This window comes from Salvelinus fontinalis, chromosome 33 (assembly GCF_029448725.1).
Source record: "Salvelinus fontinalis isolate EN_2023a chromosome 33, ASM2944872v1, whole genome shotgun sequence".
In the NCBI taxonomy this organism is placed as follows: domain Eukaryota; kingdom Metazoa; phylum Chordata; class Actinopteri; order Salmoniformes; family Salmonidae; genus Salvelinus; species Salvelinus fontinalis.
Window position 1 is genome coordinate 39413774 of NC_074697.1, and position 18708 is coordinate 39432481.

General features: G+C 45.6%; 1 protein-coding gene across 6 annotated transcripts in view; it reads left to right on the top strand.

Annotated features, from left to right (window-relative positions):
• LOC129832225 (alpha-actinin-4) overlaps positions 1 to 3983 on the top strand; it is a 43403-nt gene extending 39420 nt beyond the window's left edge. For 2 of the 6 annotated variants that reach the window (XM_055896122.1, XM_055896121.1), the window contains exons 18-22: positions 177 to 323; positions 788 to 868; positions 1272 to 1337; positions 1681 to 1839; positions 1994 to 3983. In XM_055896122.1, coding sequence (XP_055752097.1) covers positions 177 to 323; positions 788 to 868; positions 1272 to 1337; positions 1681 to 1839; positions 1994 to 2152 — 612 coding nt within the window. In that variant the 3' untranslated portion in view covers positions 2153 to 3983. The remainder of the gene's footprint in view (positions 1 to 176; positions 324 to 787; positions 869 to 1271; positions 1338 to 1680; positions 1840 to 1993) is intronic. The other 4 variants (XM_055896127.1, XM_055896126.1, XM_055896125.1 and 1 more) reach the window with 2 other exon arrangements.
• Positions 3984 to 18708: the final 14725 nt, after the last annotated feature.

Here is an 18708-nt window from a genome sequence, read left to right on the forward strand (position 1 = left end):
CTGGAGTTATTTTTTTTTCTCCCTGTATTAGATCTATGTTTGTCTGTTCGTCTCTGTTCTACACATCACATTACACTTGTTACCATCTCTCCTCCTTACTCAGTACTGTTTCTTCTGCATGTGGGTAACCTTCAACATATATATTCTCTTTCTCTCCATCTTTCCCTGCATCCCAGCACCTGCGGGTGGGCTGGGAGCAGCTACTCACCACCATCGCCCGCACCATCAACGAGATCGAGAACCAGATCCTGACCCGCGACGCCAAGGGCATCAGCCAGGAGCAGCTGCATGAGTACCGCACTTCCTTCAACCACTTTGACAAGGTCAGGGGTCAACATGCAGGGATCATGCGAGAGGGACAGGAGGGCTTCTTAATGTATAAAATAACATTTTTTTTAAATGTCTGCGAAAAGGCTGTTAATGTCACCAGCTTTTGCAGTTGAGTATCTTACTCGAAGAGGGGTTTACTCTTATGGGGGGGGTGTAACCCCTGAGTTCACCTCACCCATCCCACAACACCATACCTCTCCTTTGGAGACACTGGCCCCTCATGGTCACTGGTGTGCCTGTCATCGTGTCTAGGATCACAGATGTGTTTTCCCCATAAGCTGTTGTCATTGTTTAACATCTAACATCCGTCTGTCTGTGTCTGTCTGTCCATCACCCTCGTCTTGCATGCCATGATCCCATCACCTGACCACTCCCACCTGGCATCCTGCTGTGCTTGGTCCATCCTGGTGTCCGTCATCGCGGTGTGCGCTGTAATTGGCTGGTGGTGACCTCACAGGACCACAGTGGGGCCCTGATGGCTGAGGAGTTCAAGGCGTGCCTGATCAGCCTGGGCTACGATGTGGAGAATAACAAAGCGGTAAGGACCACAATCAAGCTAGGTTGGGAGCGGAGGAGAGAGGGACTGCTGCTGTTACCCGTTTAAACTGCTGGGGCCACTCTTCCTGGCTCTTTCCTTGCCTGTGCTGTCATTCACCCTCATTTCACCCACTGGCCTCCAGCCTCAGCTCTGACACGGCTGTTGTTTTTACCTTGATTTGACTCGTCTCTCTTATAACGTTGTTTTATTTTTTCACTCCTCTCACATTACTCACCTCCGCACCTCCCCTCCTTTTTTTCCTCCTCTTCCCATGCTTCTATCTGCTCATGTCTTCCTCCTCACTTCATTTTCTGTCCTCTTCGAATTCACACTCCCTCTATTGCTCTTCTTTTCCTTCCATATCTGTTCCTCCTCCTCTCCATCTCTCGGCCCCTGGGAACAGAAGCGCACAGGGCAGATGGACATGGACAATTACCGCGCTCTGCTCGTTGCGACTGGAAACAGCCTGGTACTGCCTGCCGCTTCTCTCTGCTCTCTCTCTCTCTTCAATCTTTTTCTCCCTCTGTCTTGAGTTTAGAATAAGACCCTTACTGTTGTAGCTACTATGACATGGTAAGTTTAATGTGTAGTAACTGTCTTGTAACACAATCCCTCTTAATAACCTTGCCCCTAAGCAGATATTAACACAATTTTTATCGTTGAGGCTTGTTGTCAAATTCAACTCAAATGGATAAGTTAAATGTTTAATTAGTGGTAATATTGCTCAGAGGTTGGTCATTGGTCAATGATGCCCTCGATTTCCTATTTTTGTCTGGGTTAACCCATGTTTTTCCTGTGGTGGTGGTTTCCAGGGCGATGCCGAGTTTGCCCGCATCATGGGCATAGTGGACCCCAACAACAGCGGCGCAGTCACCTTCCAGGCCTTCATAGACTTCATGTCCCGGGAGACCACAGACACCGATACAGCCGACCAGGTCATCGCCTCCTTCAAGATCCTGGCTGCAGACAAGGTGGGGGGGTTTGTGTGGGTGGAATGGTATTGGGCTTGTGTGTGTGAGAGATGCAGCTACTTGAGACAGCTGAATTAGACAAACTATTATTACACAACTATCACTCTGTTATTCACCGTCCCTCCCTCTCTTCCCATCTCCCTCTCTCTGTCAGAACTTCATCACGGCTGAGGAGCTGAGGCGTGAGCTGCCTCCAGACCAGGCAGAGTACTGCATCGCCCGCATGGCGCCCTACTCAGGCCCCGACGCGAAGCCCGGAGCCCTCGACTACATGTCCTTCTCTACCGCCCTCTACGGGGAGAGTGACCTCTAGGAGCACACCACAGGGGGGAGGGATGGGGACGGGATGAGGTTTGGGGTGGAAGGGGGGTACATAGAGGCTTGCCAGGCCCAATGCAGAGCAGACACTCTCCACCCCTCTAGATATAGCCTGCAGTTACTGAGAGCAGTAGGAGGAGATAAGAGGGGAGTGAGTCTGCAGCCAGTGGATTGATTGGCTCTGTAGAAGAGGGAGGGGCTGCATGTGGAGAGTCCTGGGAAGTGATTGGAGGACAGCTCTACTGCGCCCTCTAAGTTCTGGTCCTGCAGTGCCCCTGAGTGCAGGTTTTCATCTCAAACTCGTTGGCTGTTACAAGCGGTTTATGAGTGCAACTTTGTTCACAGAACTAGAATAAAATGCACATCATGTTATGGGGTGAAAACAAGCAACCACAGGTGCGCTTCTGGGTCAGAACAGAATGAGGACACTGCTCTGTAGTGCAAGTCCCATCTTCACCCTCTGCCTTGGGGACGGGGTACAAGATATTCTGATTCTTATACCATTTTTTTTGTTTATTTTATCTTGCTGGGGGGGGGTTGCGTATTAGAACACAGAGATATATGAAGGGGGGGGGGGGGGGCAGGGGGTTGAACAGTGAATAATGACATGTACCCATACCACATTTTGCTGGATAATTGGAACTTGGATTGCTAACCTCAATTCTTTCCTTTTCCTGTTTGTTTGTTTCTTTTCTCCAGCAAATGTGAGTAATTGGGTTCAGTGCTGTACATACTTATTTTTCCAGTACGCAACACAGTCAGAATACTCATCGCAGGCTTGTAGGGCAAAACAAGTGGCATTTTTAAAAGGAAAAACAACAAACGGCAAAGGAAAAATAAATAGCAGTTTCACACATTGAGTACCGTAGATAGGTTTGAGTTACTGTGACTCTCCATTTGGGTAAAGGTTTATTTTTGTTTTTCAATGGTCAAATATGGAATCCTGTCGGATTGAAGATATGGTGACAATTTAGTTGGAGGAAGTATATGTGAGGCCTTTATAGCTTCTATGTAAACATCACATGACACTTGACATAAACATGTTGGCATTTAAGAAACTTTGCTTTCCTGATATATCACTTTGACATGGAGGCATATAAGATGCTCTTGTTCACCCAATCTAATCATTTATTATAGTTTCAACTGAAGAACATATGAAATAATATCAGGTCATGTAAAGCTTACATGGACAAAGTGAAGACCCACCACTATCCTCAGTTGAATTGTTTCTATAGGAACACCACTTTAGAGAGTTCCCCGAGGAAGTTGGAAACAATGGGAGTACTAAAAATGTGCCTGTTAGTGGCTACAGCCCTGTCTCTCACTCTTTCATCCCTCCATCTCCTTGTCTGTCTTCTCTCTGCAGCAGGACAGGCAGGGACCCAGTGTAAAGGAGGGCAAAGGGAGGGGGCCAGAGTCTTAATAAACATTCCATTATGTCTTAAATAAAAGGAAATGACTGACTACCAATCTATGCAATCATCTATATCCAATATCACAGAGTTCAGAGAGATGGCAGGAATTGATTTGAAGAAATTGACTAAATTAAGTGCAAGACGTTTGTTTTATTTCTTTACTATTTGTAAAGGAGAGGGGTAGAGGAGCTTAGGGGGATGCGAGCCAGAGGGACTGGAGAAAAATAAGAATTGGGCCAAAAGCTTGTACTTTTACATGCCTGGTTGGAAAGCATTGAACTTCGGGAATTGTGATTTCTTCATTTCTGTGCTCTTTAATATCAAACCTTATCTGCTGTACTGGAAACTGCAAAACGGCCTTCTGTCTAAAAGTGAATTTCACAAGCACACATAAAGTTTCCTTATAAAATACTACGACTTGGTTGTCTTTTTTCCCCTTCTCTAGGTCTGCTTCTAAATATATCTACATAGCCTATCCATCCTCTGTAATACATGTTATTGTTAGTAATATATGATTCTGGACAGTTAATGGGTCTACTCATACTACATTTAAAAAAAAAAAAAAAAGCAAATAGTAATTTCCTCCTGGTAGAATAAATTAAATTCGGCCGCTTAGTCTGCATGGTTATGTCCACGTGAGGGAGGCGTAGGACCACCAGTAGTAGTAGACAGACCCACAGGAGTAGACCGCTCTTACCTCAGCAAATGGGTCTATTAACGTTTATAAAACACTGGTAGATGTCAATAAAACGACGATGTTTGCTATAACTACTTTAAATACACTAGCCCACTGTGAACAAGTAGGCCGAAATAATGTTTCGTTCCCGTTGTGCAGCAGTTACGCACATGTTATTGTCGAACAGAAGGGGGCTGGCTACTTGGGGAGAAAGCCAATGTAGTGATTTGACAGGGGAGATCTAGATGCTCATATTGTTTGCGCTCAAATCCAGGAGGACCGAGAACCACATTTACAATTATAGTGTAGGTTTTGAAGACATTTCCCCGTGAACTATTACTGATTATTCATCACTTGCCAAAGGTTTCGCGGGAATGCGCATTAATTTGGGAACTACCCGTTTTGTCTTGACACATGTGAAGAGATCTTCCGCTTACCAACAAAATGGACTGCTGAAAGTTAAAAATAATATAAATAGCTGTCCTTTTAATATTTTTCCGCGTTAACGGCTCAACCAAAGGCTGGCGACTTGCGCACCGCGCTTTGCCACAGAGACCGAAGCCGGTGCACCAATTAGCGAAGCCACGCGCCTGGGCTGTGGCAGTGGGACGTATGTTCGTCCTCACTTTCACCTGTCGCGTGCTGCTCATCATCTTGTTGCGTTTAAAATATACAGTTTTGCACTCACGTTTTATATTACATCTGTGCTCTAGCTGAGTGAAGTAGACTGTAATAGGTAGAAAGCAGTGGTTGCCATCTTAAGCAGTGCTGAAACCCTTTTCATTCAGATTGGCTACATCCATGAATTAAGGGCCTATACCTGTTTTCTTGAGTCATAGAGCTCTGAGTGATGATCTAAAGTAAGTTTAGTTGTATCTCCTAAATGGTTATGGTCAGTACTAGAGTATGACAAACTGATCCAAGATCAGTGAGTAGGGAACGTATCTACCTCCAAGCCATGCAGTGGAATCTGAGAAAGTGCAATAAAGCCAATGTTCCCTAAAGAGGAGGCAGTGTATGGAGTACACAAACACTGGCCAACTAGCCTTGACTACAGGCCAGAGATTTGCCTCAAGTCAAATATTTCAGCTGTTATTTTCACAATCCTTGCCTTTTGTCACTGGCCTACCCCATAATGTCGAAGTGGAATTATGTTTTTAGAAATGTTACAAATTCATAAAAAATGAAAAGCTGAAATGTCTTGTCTAAGTATTCAACCCTTTTGTTATGGCAAGCCTAAATAAGTTCAGGAGTAAACATTTGCTTATCAAGTCACGTATGTTGCATGGACTCACTCTTTGCAATAATGGATATTTGAAGGACTACCTCATTTCTGTACCCCACACACACAATTATCTGTAAGGTCCCTCAGTGGAGCAGATCATTTCAAACACAGATTCAAGCGCAAAGACCAGGGAGGTTTTCTAATGCCTCGCAAAGAAAGGCACCTATTGGTAGGTGGGTAAAAAAAAAGCAGACACTGAATATCCCTTTGAGCGTGGTGAAGTTGTTAATTACACTTTGGGTTATATATCAAAACACTCCGACACTAGAAAAGATACAGGCGTCCTTCTTAACACAGTTGCTGGAGAGGATTAATGGCTGCGATAGAACTGAGGATGGATCAACAACATTGTAGTTACTCCACAATACTAACCTAAATGACAGTGTAAAGGAAGCCTGTATAGAATAAAAATATTCCAAAACATGCATCCTGTGTGCAATAAGGCACTAAAGTAAAACTGCACAAAATGTGGAAAAGAATACAACATCTATTTGAGCAGACACATTTCTTTGGCCCCCCAAAGAAATGCCACCCCACACCATGACTGACCCACCGCCAAACCGGTCATGCTGGAGGATGTTGCAGGCAGCAGAACGTTCTCCACGGCGTCTCCAGACTCTGTCACGTCTGTCACATGTGCTCATGTGCTCAGTGTGAAGCTGCTTTCATCTGTGGAGAGCACAGGGCGCCAGTGGCGAATTTGCCAATCTTGGTGTTCTCTGGCAAATGCCAAACGTCCTGCACGGTGTTGGGCTGTAAGCACAACCCCCACCTGTGGACGTCGAGCCCTCATACCACCCTCATGGAGTCTGTTTCTGACCATTTGAGCAGACATGCACATTTGTGGCCTGCTGGAGGTCATTTTGCAGGGCGCTGGCAGTGCACCTCCTTGCACAAAGGCGGAGGTAGCGGTCCTGCTGCTGGGTTGTTGCCCTCCTACGGCCTCCTCCACGTCTCCTGATGTACTGGCCTGTCTCCTGGTAGCGCCTCCATGCTCTGGACACCGCTGACAGACACAGCAAACCTTTTTGCCACAGCTCGCATTGATGTGCCATCCTGGATGAACTGCACTACCTGAGCCACTTGTGTGGGTTGTAGACTCCGTCTCATGCTACCACTAGAGCACAGGTGTCAAACTCATTCCACGGGGGGCCGAGTGTCTGCGGGTTTTCGCTCCTCCCTTATACTTGATTGATGAATTAACATCACTAATTAGTTAGGAACTCCCCACACCTGGTTGTCTAGGGCTTTATTGAAAGGAAAAACCAAAAACCTGCAGACACAAGGCCCTCCGTGGAATGAGTTTGACACCCCTGCACTAGAGTGAAAGCACCGCCAGCATTCAAAAGTGACCAAAACATCAGCCAGGAAGCATAGGAACTGAGAAGTGGTCTGTGGTCACCACCTGCATAACCACTCCTTTATTGGGGGTGTCTTGCTAATTGCCTATAATTTCCACCTTTTGTCTATTCCATTTGCACAACAGCATGTGAAATGTATTGTCAATCAGTGTTGCTTCCTAAGTGGACAGTTTGATTTCACAGAAGTGTGATTGACTTGGAGTTACATTGTTTTGTTTAAGTGTTCCCTTTATTTTTTTGAGCAGTGTATTTCATCACCCTATGGTGACCCTCTTCAGATATATCTATATTTTCATATGCTGTTATAAAATTGGGTCAATCTAACACCCGGTTGCCTAAAACCGTGCCCCCTTGTTCGTCCACGCTGCACTGCTCAACACAAAACCCGGACACGAATTGTAGCCGGGAACACATTGTAACACTGCACCTGAACAGAGAAGACCACTTAAGGCTACGAGTTGCACTGGGACACCCCTCCTCTCTGCCTTGCTGCCTGCCTGCCTGCCAGTCTATTCAGTGGTACTGTACACAGTGACTCTTAGTTATAAAGCTATCGCTCCTGTCCTCCAGCCACAATGAGGGCACTACCTCTATCTCAGAGACCTCCAACATGCTCACACATATTCAATGTATATTCTTTTCTCCACAAGGAATCAGTCGATTAAATAATGCCCTGACCTAGCAGCACAGGCAGTCCTTTTAGCACCAGAGTTGTTTTCAATCAAGGCAAATGATGTAAGCAGTGAAATGCACACCATGGCAAATTTGCTGAGCTATGACAGAGTGTGAGGGAGAGTAGGAGACAAAGGAGTATTGAAGATAGAGCCTGGAGGATGGCTGGGGCTTGAGGAGGGGTGGGGGTGGGAGGGAAGAGGCCATGGTCCGGGTCCAGGTCTGAGTGGGATTGGGAGAGGGAAGGTCAACGACAAGAGAGGGACCCATGTGTGAGCGCATGTACGATACCTAGCTTTTAGTGAGATGTCTGGCACTGGGCAGCATGTGTTAGCAATTTAGCAGAAGCCTGTGGGCTGTGGTCCAAGTACCCCTCTCTCTCTCTCTGCTCTCGTCTCCTCCCACCTCACCGGAATGTTGATGTAAAAAGACACATGGTGTGTCAATAGAAGTTTATCAAATGAAGTCTAGGCCTGGGGCATTCCACTAACGATTAGGGACACCACTGTGCCTATGAATTAGGCTGGAAAATGCTGCAGTGCACCGATACTATAGCAAGGATACAGGGAAAGCCCTCGGACAGCAGTCTTGTTCTGCCAAAAAGAGACTTGCTCTCATGATGGCGATAAGTGTCCTCTAGGATGGTGTGTGTCATGTACTCAAGTAGTGAAGACAGATAAGAGAATTTAGAGGTCATGCATGTGTGTTTTATGGTCCAGTATTAGAGCAATATTCAGATGACAGCACAGAAATGTTCCAGCATCTTCCCTCTGCATGCAGGCCTACAGTCCTTTACTTTACTCCAGCCATGACAATGAGCTGCAGACTGAGCCCACAGTTGACCGGCAGGGCGGTGAGGCGAGCCTGAAGGGTCTGGAACCGTCCCCTCGGTTTGGCCTGTTTATTTACAGAGCAGTTAGCTAGCAAAACCAGCTCTCACAAGTACAGGAGCAGGTGAAGATCAAGATATACACACACAAACACACATACCCACTAATTTCCCCGTTTTCTGTTTTAAATGTTCACATACTTTGGCCATGTGTTGACTGCTGCAGTGCCTCTCATCTTTTACGCGCTCCCTCATCTTTTTCCTGGCGTGACACTGAAACACTGTTCCTGTGCCAGACAAGCAGCCGACTGAGCATTAACTAGCCAAAGCACCAACAAATATCTCCTTTTTAATCCCTCTCTCTGACCATGTCTATCCACACCCATACACTACAAACATGTATTTACCCGTGTTCTGATTGGTCACACAACTTCAGTACGAGTCCTACCCTGCTCTTTTTCCATCTATCTCTTTGATACAGTACGCTGGGGGTCAAAGTGTGTCATATCAGAGTACAGGTCAGCAGGTTGTAATTGCATTGTACTGCCTGTGTTGCTGCTTGTCTCCAGCCGTTTCTCATCACAGAAAACGTTGCCCCGAGGCTGTGCGCTCGAATGCCACAGGGGGCGCCACTGGACTGTATGTGGCAGCAATGGACGCCTTTACAAGTCCCTGTATGCCTTCCAGAGAGCCCAGTACATCACCACTCAGCTACAGATGGCACCACGAGCACACTGTGCAGGTAAGTACCCTGTAGTGAGCGTAATCTGTGTACATTCTATGAAAGTAAGTCTCCATCTATACACACTCCATCTATCCATCTATACACACGTATTCATACTATACACATCTATACATACCATCTATTATTCATCATATATACCAGGGATTGGCAACTTTGATGAGGGTGGGGCCCCCCCAAAAAATCGGAACTATTATGAGGTGCTGCAGTTGCACGTGGGTCTGCGTCTCTCCCCCCTCCCACATTGCAAGTTAATTTTGTGCAGTTTAAAAGCAAATTTGTTAATTTGTTTCAAATCCGTTTTACAGCTAATTTCCTGCAATTCTACACATTTTGCTATAGGGTGGAGAGAAATGTTTGCAGTTTTTAATATAATATCTGAGTGAGACTGACTAACAAAATGCCTACCGGCTGGTAATTCGACCATGATAACAAGTTTAGAGAGCTGGCCGCTAAACTAATTTAGCAATCTGAAAAAAAAGTGCTGACATTGACTGACTACCTGTCATTGGAGGCTGCTGAGGGGAGGTCTGCTCATAACAATGGCTGAAATGGAGTGTAATGGCTGGAATGGAGTGAATAGAATGCTGTCAAACACATGAAAACCCAGCCAAAAACATGTTTGATACCATTCCATTTACACCATTCCAGCCGTTATTATGAGCTGTCCTCCCCTCAGCAGCCTCTACTCCTATCACTGACTGACATACCAAGAGAAACACTGTTGATGCACAACCACATTTTGAAATTGCACCTTGTGTATTCTATTATATTCTATATTTTTTGTTGTTGTGGAAATAGATCCGAGGGCCTTCAAAAGGGCCGCCAGTTGACCATCCCTAATATATACAGTACACACAATCTATACACACTTCCGCTTGAACGATAAATTATGCCAACGGTAGTAGTTGAGGTAATTGCTGGACCTCCCACCTTATATGCTCGCTTCGAGGCAAGCAATACTGAAGCATGCACGAGAGCACCAGCTGTCCCGGACGACTGTGTAAACACGCTCTCCGTAGCCGGTGTGAGCAAGACCTTTAAACAGGTCAACATTCATAAAGCCACGGGGCCAGACGGATTACCAGGACGTGTACTTAAAGCATGCGCAGACCAACTGGCAAGTGTCTTCACTGACATTTTCAATCTCTCCCTGGCCAAATCTGTAATACCTACATGTTTCATACAGACCACCATAGTCCCTGTGCCCAAGAAGGGAAGGTAACCTGCCTAAATGATTACCGCCCCATAGCACTCACGTCGGTAACCATGAAGTGCTTTGAAAGGCTGGTCATGGCTCACATCAACACCATCATGCCAGACACCCTAGACCCACTCCAATTCGCATACCGCCCCAACAGATCCACAGATGACGCAGTCTCAATCGCACTCCACACTGCCCTTTCACACCTGGACAAAAGGAACACCTATGTGAGAATGCTGTTCATTGACTACAACTCAGCGTTCAACACCATAGCGCCCAGAGAGCTCATCACTAAGCTAAGGACCCTGGGACTAAACACCTCCCTCTGCAACTGGATCCTGGACTTCCTGATGGGCCGCCCCCAGGTGGTAAGGGTAGGCAATAACACATCTGTCACGCTGATCCTCAACATTGGGGCCTCTCAGGGGTGCATGCTTAGTCCCCTCATGTACTCCCTGTTCACCCACAACATCATCATTAAGTTTGCTGATGACACAACAGTGGTAGGCCTGATCACCGACAACGATGAGACAGCCTATAGGGAGGAGGTCAGAGACCTGGCAGTGTGGTGCCAGGACAACAACCTCTCGATGTGAGCAAGACAAAGGAGCTAATCATGGACTACAGGAAAAGGAGGCCGAACAGGGCTCCATTAACATCGACGGGACTGAAGTGGAGCGGGTCGAGAGTTTAAATTCCTTGGTGTCCACATCACCAACAAACTATCATGGTCCAAACACACCAAGACAGTTGTGAAGAGGGCACGACAACACCTTTTCCCCCCCAGGAGACTGAAAAGATTTGGCATGGGTCCCCAGATCCTCAAAAAGTTTTACAGCTGCACCATCGAGAGCATCCTGACCGGTTGCATCACTGCCTGGTATGGCAACTGCTCGGCATCTGACCGTAAGGAACTACAGAGGGTAGTGCGAAAGGCCCAGTACATCACTGGGGCCAAGCTTCCTGACATCCAGGACCTCTATACTAGGCAGTGTCAGAGGAATGCCCAAAAAATGGTCAAAGGCTCCAGTCACCCAAGTCATAGATACCGCACGGCAAGAGGTACCGGAGCGCCAAGTCTAGGACCAAAAGGCTCCTTAACAGCTTCTACCTCCAAGCCATAAGACAGCTGAACAATTAATCCACCTGGACTATTTACATTGACTTATTATCTATGCATAGTCACTTTACAAGTTACCTCGACTAACCTGTATCCCCGCACATTGACTCGGTATCGGTACTCCCTGTATATAGCCTCGTTATTGTTATGTAAATGTCTTGGATTACTTGTTGACTGATTAGATTTTTTTAACTTTAGTTTATTTAGTAAATATTTTATTTACTCTATTTCTTGAACTGCATTGTTGGTTAAGGTCTTGTAAGTAAGCATTTCACGGTAAAGTCTACACTGTGGATTCGACTCATGTGACAAATAACATGTGATTTGATTTGATTTTAATGACAAAGCAAACACAGGTTTTTAGATTTTTTTGCATTTACATAAGTAAATGCAATTGTACATGAATTCAGGGTAAAGTGACTAGGCATCAAATAGATAATAATAAGAGTAAAATAAATAACAGAGTAGCAGCAGCATACACTCAGATATTTCTCAGATAGAGTTGAGTGTGTCAAATCGGAGGGCCTGTTGTCCGGACCTCTGGCAGTCTCTATGGGGGTGCCATAGGGTTCAATTCTTGGGTCGACTCTTTTCTCTGTATATACCAATGATGTCGCTCTTGCTGCTGGAGATTCTCTGATCCACCTCTAATTTGTAAGTCGCTCTGGATAAGAGCGTCTGCTAAATGACTTAAATGTAAATGTACGCAGACGACACCATTCTGTATACATCTGGCCCTTCTTTGGACACTGTGTTAACAAACCTCCAAATGAGCTTCAACGCCATACAACACTCTTTCAGTGGCCTCCAACTGCTCTTAAATGCTAGTAAAACGAAATGCATGCTCTTCAACCGATCGCTGCCCATACCCGCCCGCCCGACTAGCATCACTACTCTGGACGGTTCCGACTTAGAATATGTGGACAACTATAAATACCTAGGTGTCTGGCTAGACTGTAAACTCTCCTTCCAGACTCACATTAAGCATCTCCAATCCAAAGTTAAATCTAGAATCGGCTTCCTATTTCGCAACAAAGCCTCCTTCACTCATGCTACCAAACATACCCTCGTAAAACAGGCTATCCTACCGATCCTTGAATTTGGCGATGTCATTTACAAAATAGCCTCCAACACTCTACTCAGCAAATTGGATGCAGTCTATCACAGTGCCATTCGTTTTGTCACCAAAGCCCCATATAATACCCAACACTGCGACCTGTATGCTCTTGTTGGCTGGTCCTCGCTACATATTTGTCGCCAAACCCGCTTGCTCCAGGTCATCTATAAGCCTTTGCCAGGTAAAGCTCCGCCTTACCTCAGCTCACTGGTCACCATAGCAACACCCACCTGTAGCACGCGCTCCAGCAGGTATATTTCACTGGTCATCCCCAAAGCCAGGAGACAGGTTAAAGAGGGATTTTTAAACCTTGAGACCATTGAGACATGGATTGTGTATGTGTGCCATTCAGAGGATGAATGGGCCAGACAAAATATTGAAGTGTCTTTGAACGGGGTATGGTAGTAGGTGCCAGGCGCACCGTTTTGAGTGTGCCAAGAACTGCAACGGTATTGGGTTTTTCACACTAAACCGTTTCCTGTGTGTATCAAGAATGGTCCACCACCCAAAGGACAACCAGCCAACTTCACACAACTGTGGGAGGCAGAGTCAACCTGGGCCAGCATCCTTGTGGAACGCTTTCAACACCTTGTTGAGTCCATGACCTGACAAATTGAGGCTGTTCTCAGGGGAAGAGACGTGCAACTCAGTATTAGGAAGGTGTTCCTAATGGTTTGTACACTCAGTTTACACTCCGAGTGTAAAAGTGTGCATGTGTATTTAGATGCAGACAGTTCGAAGTAACAAATGTTTATTACAAAAACAGTGGCCAGGCAAACGACAGGTCAAGGGCAGGCAGAGATCAGTAATCCAGAGCCAAAGGTACAGAACGGCAGGCAGGGTCAGGGTCAGTGTCAGGGTCAGTGTCAGGGCAGGCAGAATGGTCAAAACCGGGAAAACTAGAAAACAGGGACTAGAGAGAAAAACAGGAGTACAGGAAAATGCTGGTAGGCTTGACGAGACAAGATGAACTAGCAACAGACAAACACAGGTATAAATGCACAGGGGAAAATGGGCGACACCTGGAGGGGGGTGGAGACAAGCACAAGACAGGTGAAACAGATCAGGGTGTGATACATTGCATATTTCACTAAACTGATCAATGCACACCATATAGCCCACGAGCCTAAGAAATACCTACCTAAGAACTCAAATAAATTAATTTCTAAAGTCATTGTTTTGTTTGTACACTGAGTATACAAAGCTATGATCCCTTATTCATGTTACTTGTTAAATCCACTTCAATCAGTGTAGATGAAGGGGAGGAGACAGGTTAAAGAAATCTTTTTAAAATGTATTTTTTTTACCCCTTTTTCTCCCTGATTTTCTTGGTAACAAATTGGTAGCTGCAACTCCCGTACGGACTCGGGAGAGGCGAAGGTCGAGAGCCATGCGTCCTCCGAAACACAACCCAACCAAGCCGCACGACTTCTTGACAAAACGCACATCCAACCCGGAAGCCAGCCGCACCAATGTGTCAGAGGAAACACCGTACACCTAGCGACCTGGTCAGAGTGCACCGCGCCCGGCCCGCCACAGGAGTCGCTAGTAAGCAATGAGACAAGGATATCCCTGCCGGCCAAACCCCCCCTAACCCGGACGACGCTGGGCCAATTGTGCGCCGCCCCATGGGCCTCCCAGTCGCGGACGGCTGCGGCAGAGCCTGGGCTCGAACCCAGAATCTCTGGTGGCACACACTGCGAAGCAGTGCCTTAGACCACTGCGTCACCCGGGAGGCAAAGAAGTATTTTTAAGCCTTGAGACAATTGAGACATGGATTGTTATGTGTGCCATTCAAAGGGTGAATGGGCAACACAAAAGATTGACGTGCCTTTGAGCAGTGTATGGTAGTAGGTGCCAGGCACACCGGTTGTATCAAGAACTGCAATGCTGCTGGGTTTTTCATGCTCAACAGTTTCCCGTATGTATCAAGAATGGTCGACCACCCAAAGGACATTCAGACAACTTAACACAAGTGTGGAAAGCATTGGAGTCAACATGGGCCAGCATCCCTGTGGAACGCTTTTGACACCTTGTAGATTCCATGCCCCGATGAATTGAGGCTGTTCTAAGGGATAAAGAGGGGGTTTAGGATTTTAACATTTATAATGATCTATTATCTAATTATAATTATGTATATATGGTATACAATTCAGTCTATGACAGTGAGAAACCAATAAAACCTTCTACTAGTACTTTAACATTTTTTTTCAAGTTTTAGTATAGATACAGTATGTATTGTAGATAGGGAGATAGAGGAGAGGGAACAGTGAGTGTTGAGTGGCAGAAAGGGGATTTGAACCACTGCCTCCAGGGGCAGAAGTGGTCTGGGGGCCACAGCACTACAACTAGACCAGCCCCCTGCACCGTACTAAAGTCTTCATAGTGCAATGCTATGGTTTTATTGATGACCTTCTTCAGCATCCTGGTTCCATAACATTATTTAATGGACATTTCCATCCATTTTCACTGTGTTTTCTCTTAGCTTCATATACTTCTCTGACTAACAATTCCACTGACACCCCAGTGAGCAAAATTGGTTCTAAGACGTCTTTTCAAAGTCTTCTCAACCAAAAATACGTATTTTCAACATATTTTTCACATCTTGTGCTCATAGGGTATAGTGTAGCCTCTACTGCACCTCCTCCTGCCAATGGCGAATGATGACAAAGATGATAACAAATGACAAAAGGGAGCAAACCATTGGGTTAATGCATTGTGATGTATGATCATAGTAACTAAATGGTTGGAGAGGAGTCTATGAGTTACGGCTGCAGACGTAGATCATTCCCATGGTTGTTGTTGCCCCCTTTAGACTGCAGCCTGGAGGAGCCCCACAGCAGCCAGCCTGACAGGAGCTACAGAGACAGATCTCTACCAGGTCAAATCATCAAACTGCACTGCACTATACCTGGATAGATCAACAACGACCTTTCTCGTTTTTACTAGCCTGGTCCCAGATCAGTTTGTTCTTTCTGCCAACTCCTATAGTCATTGTCACTCCTATAGTCATTGGCAGACATTACAAAGTATTCTAGGACCAGGCTAACACTAAGACTGTAAATTTGATTGATACTTTCTATACTGAGTACTGTGGGTACTGTGTCAATGAGCTGTCGTGAACGGAATGTGGAGTCCTGTCTAGTTTACATCATAGCGGGTGGGCTTTCCTCATTCTGCCAAGAGTCACAACTTAAACTGACCCCCTTGCCTTCCCTTAACACCCTCTGTCTGCTCCCAGGGTGCCCTGGGGCCCGAAGAAAGAGTTCCTGCAGAGTCTGGTGAGAGCCCTGCAGCTGGAGGCTGAACAGTCTGGAATACTCAGCCCTCACAGGTCAGTCTGCATACCACACGGAACAAAAATATAAATGCAACATGTAAAGTGTTGGTCCCATGTTTCATGAGCTGAAATAAAAGATCACAGAAATGTTCCATATGCACAAAAAGCCAATTTCTCCCAAATTTTGTGCAACAATTTGTTTACATCCATGTTAGTGAGTATTTCTCCTTTGCCAAGATAATCCATCCACCTGACAAGTGTGGCATATCAAGAAGCTGATTAAATAGCATGATCATTACACAGGTGCACCTTGTGCTGGTGACAATAAAAGGCCCCTCTAAAATGTGCAGTTTTGTCACACAACACAATACCACAGATGTCTCAAGTTTTGAGGGAGCGTGCAATTGACATGCTGATGGTAAGAATGTCCACCAGAGCTGTTGCCAAATATTTGAATGTTAATTTCTCTATCATAAGCCGCCTCCAACTTCGTTTTAGAGAATTTTGGCAGTATGTCCAACCGGCCTCACAACTGCAGACTGTGTAAATCCATAGATTACGGCCTGCTGAATTTATTTAAATTGACTGATTTCCTTATATGAACTGTAACTCAGTAAAATCGTTGAAATTGTTGCATGTTGAGTTTACATTTTTGTTCAGTGTAATTAAATCCACTGGACTTACTCCTTCTACCATCTGTTTATGTCTTGACTGCATCCCTCTCTTTCTTACTACAGGTCAGTCTGCATACCCCTCTATACTCATCCCGTGTCTCTATCTCTCCAGTTCATCCCTCTCTTTCTCACTCTTACATCTCTCCTCCCTCTCGTGGCCACTTAATTGCTCCATACCTCTTTTCCAATCTATCGCTACATCTGTCAGTTTTTCACTCAGTTCATTTATACACACGACTCTCTCCTTCACTCAACCTCTTCTGTTTTACATATCCGTCCATCTGTAATTCCCTGTTTCTCTCACCCCGCTCTCGCCAAAACCCTCCTCTATTCCCTGTTTCTCTCACCCCTCTCTCTCCAAAACCCTCCTCTAGTCCCTGTTTCTCTCACCCCGCTCTCTCCAAAACCCTCCTCTAGTCCCTGTTTCTCTCACCCCTCTCTTTCCAAACCCCTCCTCTATTTCCTGACAGATATTAGTAGTAGAGTGTATATTCTGAATAAATTACCAATTTACCAGGCCACTGATTGGCTGTTGTGCCGTAATAGATCTGATAGTACTCCAGCATGTGATTAAATATTTCAAACATATCTTTAGATATATATTTGTTCCCTCGATGTTATGCCCGTTGTTGGAATGAGACCAAGGCGCAGCGTGGTAAGCGTACATCTTACTTTACTAGATGAACACCAAAAAACAACAAAATATAAACGAACATAACGTTCTGCAGGCTACACAGTAACTATACAAAATCAAGATCCCACAACCTAAGGTGGGAAAAAAGGCTGCCTAAGTATGATCCCCAATCAGAGACAACGATAGACAGCTGCCTCTGATTGGGAACCATACCCGGCCAACAAAGAAATAGATAAACTAGAATGCCCACCCAAATCACACCCTGACCTAACCAAATAGAGAAATAAAAAGGCTCTCTAAGGTCAGGGCGTGACACTCGAAGACATCTTTTTCATGCCAATAGTCTTCCTGTTTATAAATAACTTGTTTGCTCTTTTCGCCTCGACACAAAAATTGGAATATGGTTATATGACTGACAAGCAGCATTGCTTCAGCTAAGATTCAGAAATGGAGTGCTTGTGTGAATTTCATTATTTTATCCTGACTGCAGGAATCTCATCAATATAGATTCACTGACTAGTCAGACTCTGTGGTTCTGTAAAAAACACAGTGGAACGTCATCTTCAGTATGTCAGTGGGAGGCCCTTTAAGAAGTCACTCTCAGATTTGTGTCTGCTAGATGCTCTCTGCGTGTGGCTCATCACTTAAAATAAACATTGGATTTCAATTCAAAACTATACAAGCCAATACATGACTATTGTGCGCAGAAGAGAGATGCTACTGGTTTAAAATGTGTAATTTCTTTACCAGGGTGTCGGATGCCCCCCTGTCAGGCAACATGTCCCCTCCCCCATCCACCTCGGTCCGCTCCCTGGAGGCTGAGGAGTGGGACATGTCAGACCCGGGCGAGGAGGATGAGGTGCTGCGTTGGCACTTCAGATACGGATGACAGTGGAAAGCTGAGCGAACGTGAGGCCCGGCCGCTCCACCTCTACCTGATCAGGAGGTTAAAGCCACATTGCTGTGCTGAGAAGTTTGCCGAGTACTGTGACCACCACGGAGACCGCGGCATCACCCTATCTGAGCTAAGTGCCTGTCTGGGGCTGGGAGGTGGGTTTGCTTCTAGGAGAGAGTTGGGTTTGGGCTTTGAGAAAAAAAAATCTGAAGAAGTGAATATGGGTTAAGATTTGGCTTTTTGATACGTTTAGTTTGTTACCACTTTGAGCTGAGAGGCTTTGAGTTGTGAGATCAGCCCTTCTGTATATGTTATGTAAGACCAACTGCATTTGATGACAGTCCAAGATCGGTTTAGAAAACCACCCAGGGATCTTTTAAGTGGAACACTTTATTTATTGGTGTCGGTGCCAGGTACATGTTTTGTCAGAGAAAAAGAGTCCTTTCTAGCTGGGAAATTGGATCTCTCTGCTCTCTTCTCAATGAGTCACATTTGAAGTAGTGCCTGGAGGAGGAGAGAGCAGGAGAAGTGGGGGGAGTGTGTGTTTTAGAGATGAGTGAGGCGGAGGTTAAGTAAATGACTATCAGTGAATCCACAGAGCGAGAGAGAAGAGAGGGAAATGGGTACAGAGCATCGGAGAGAACAGG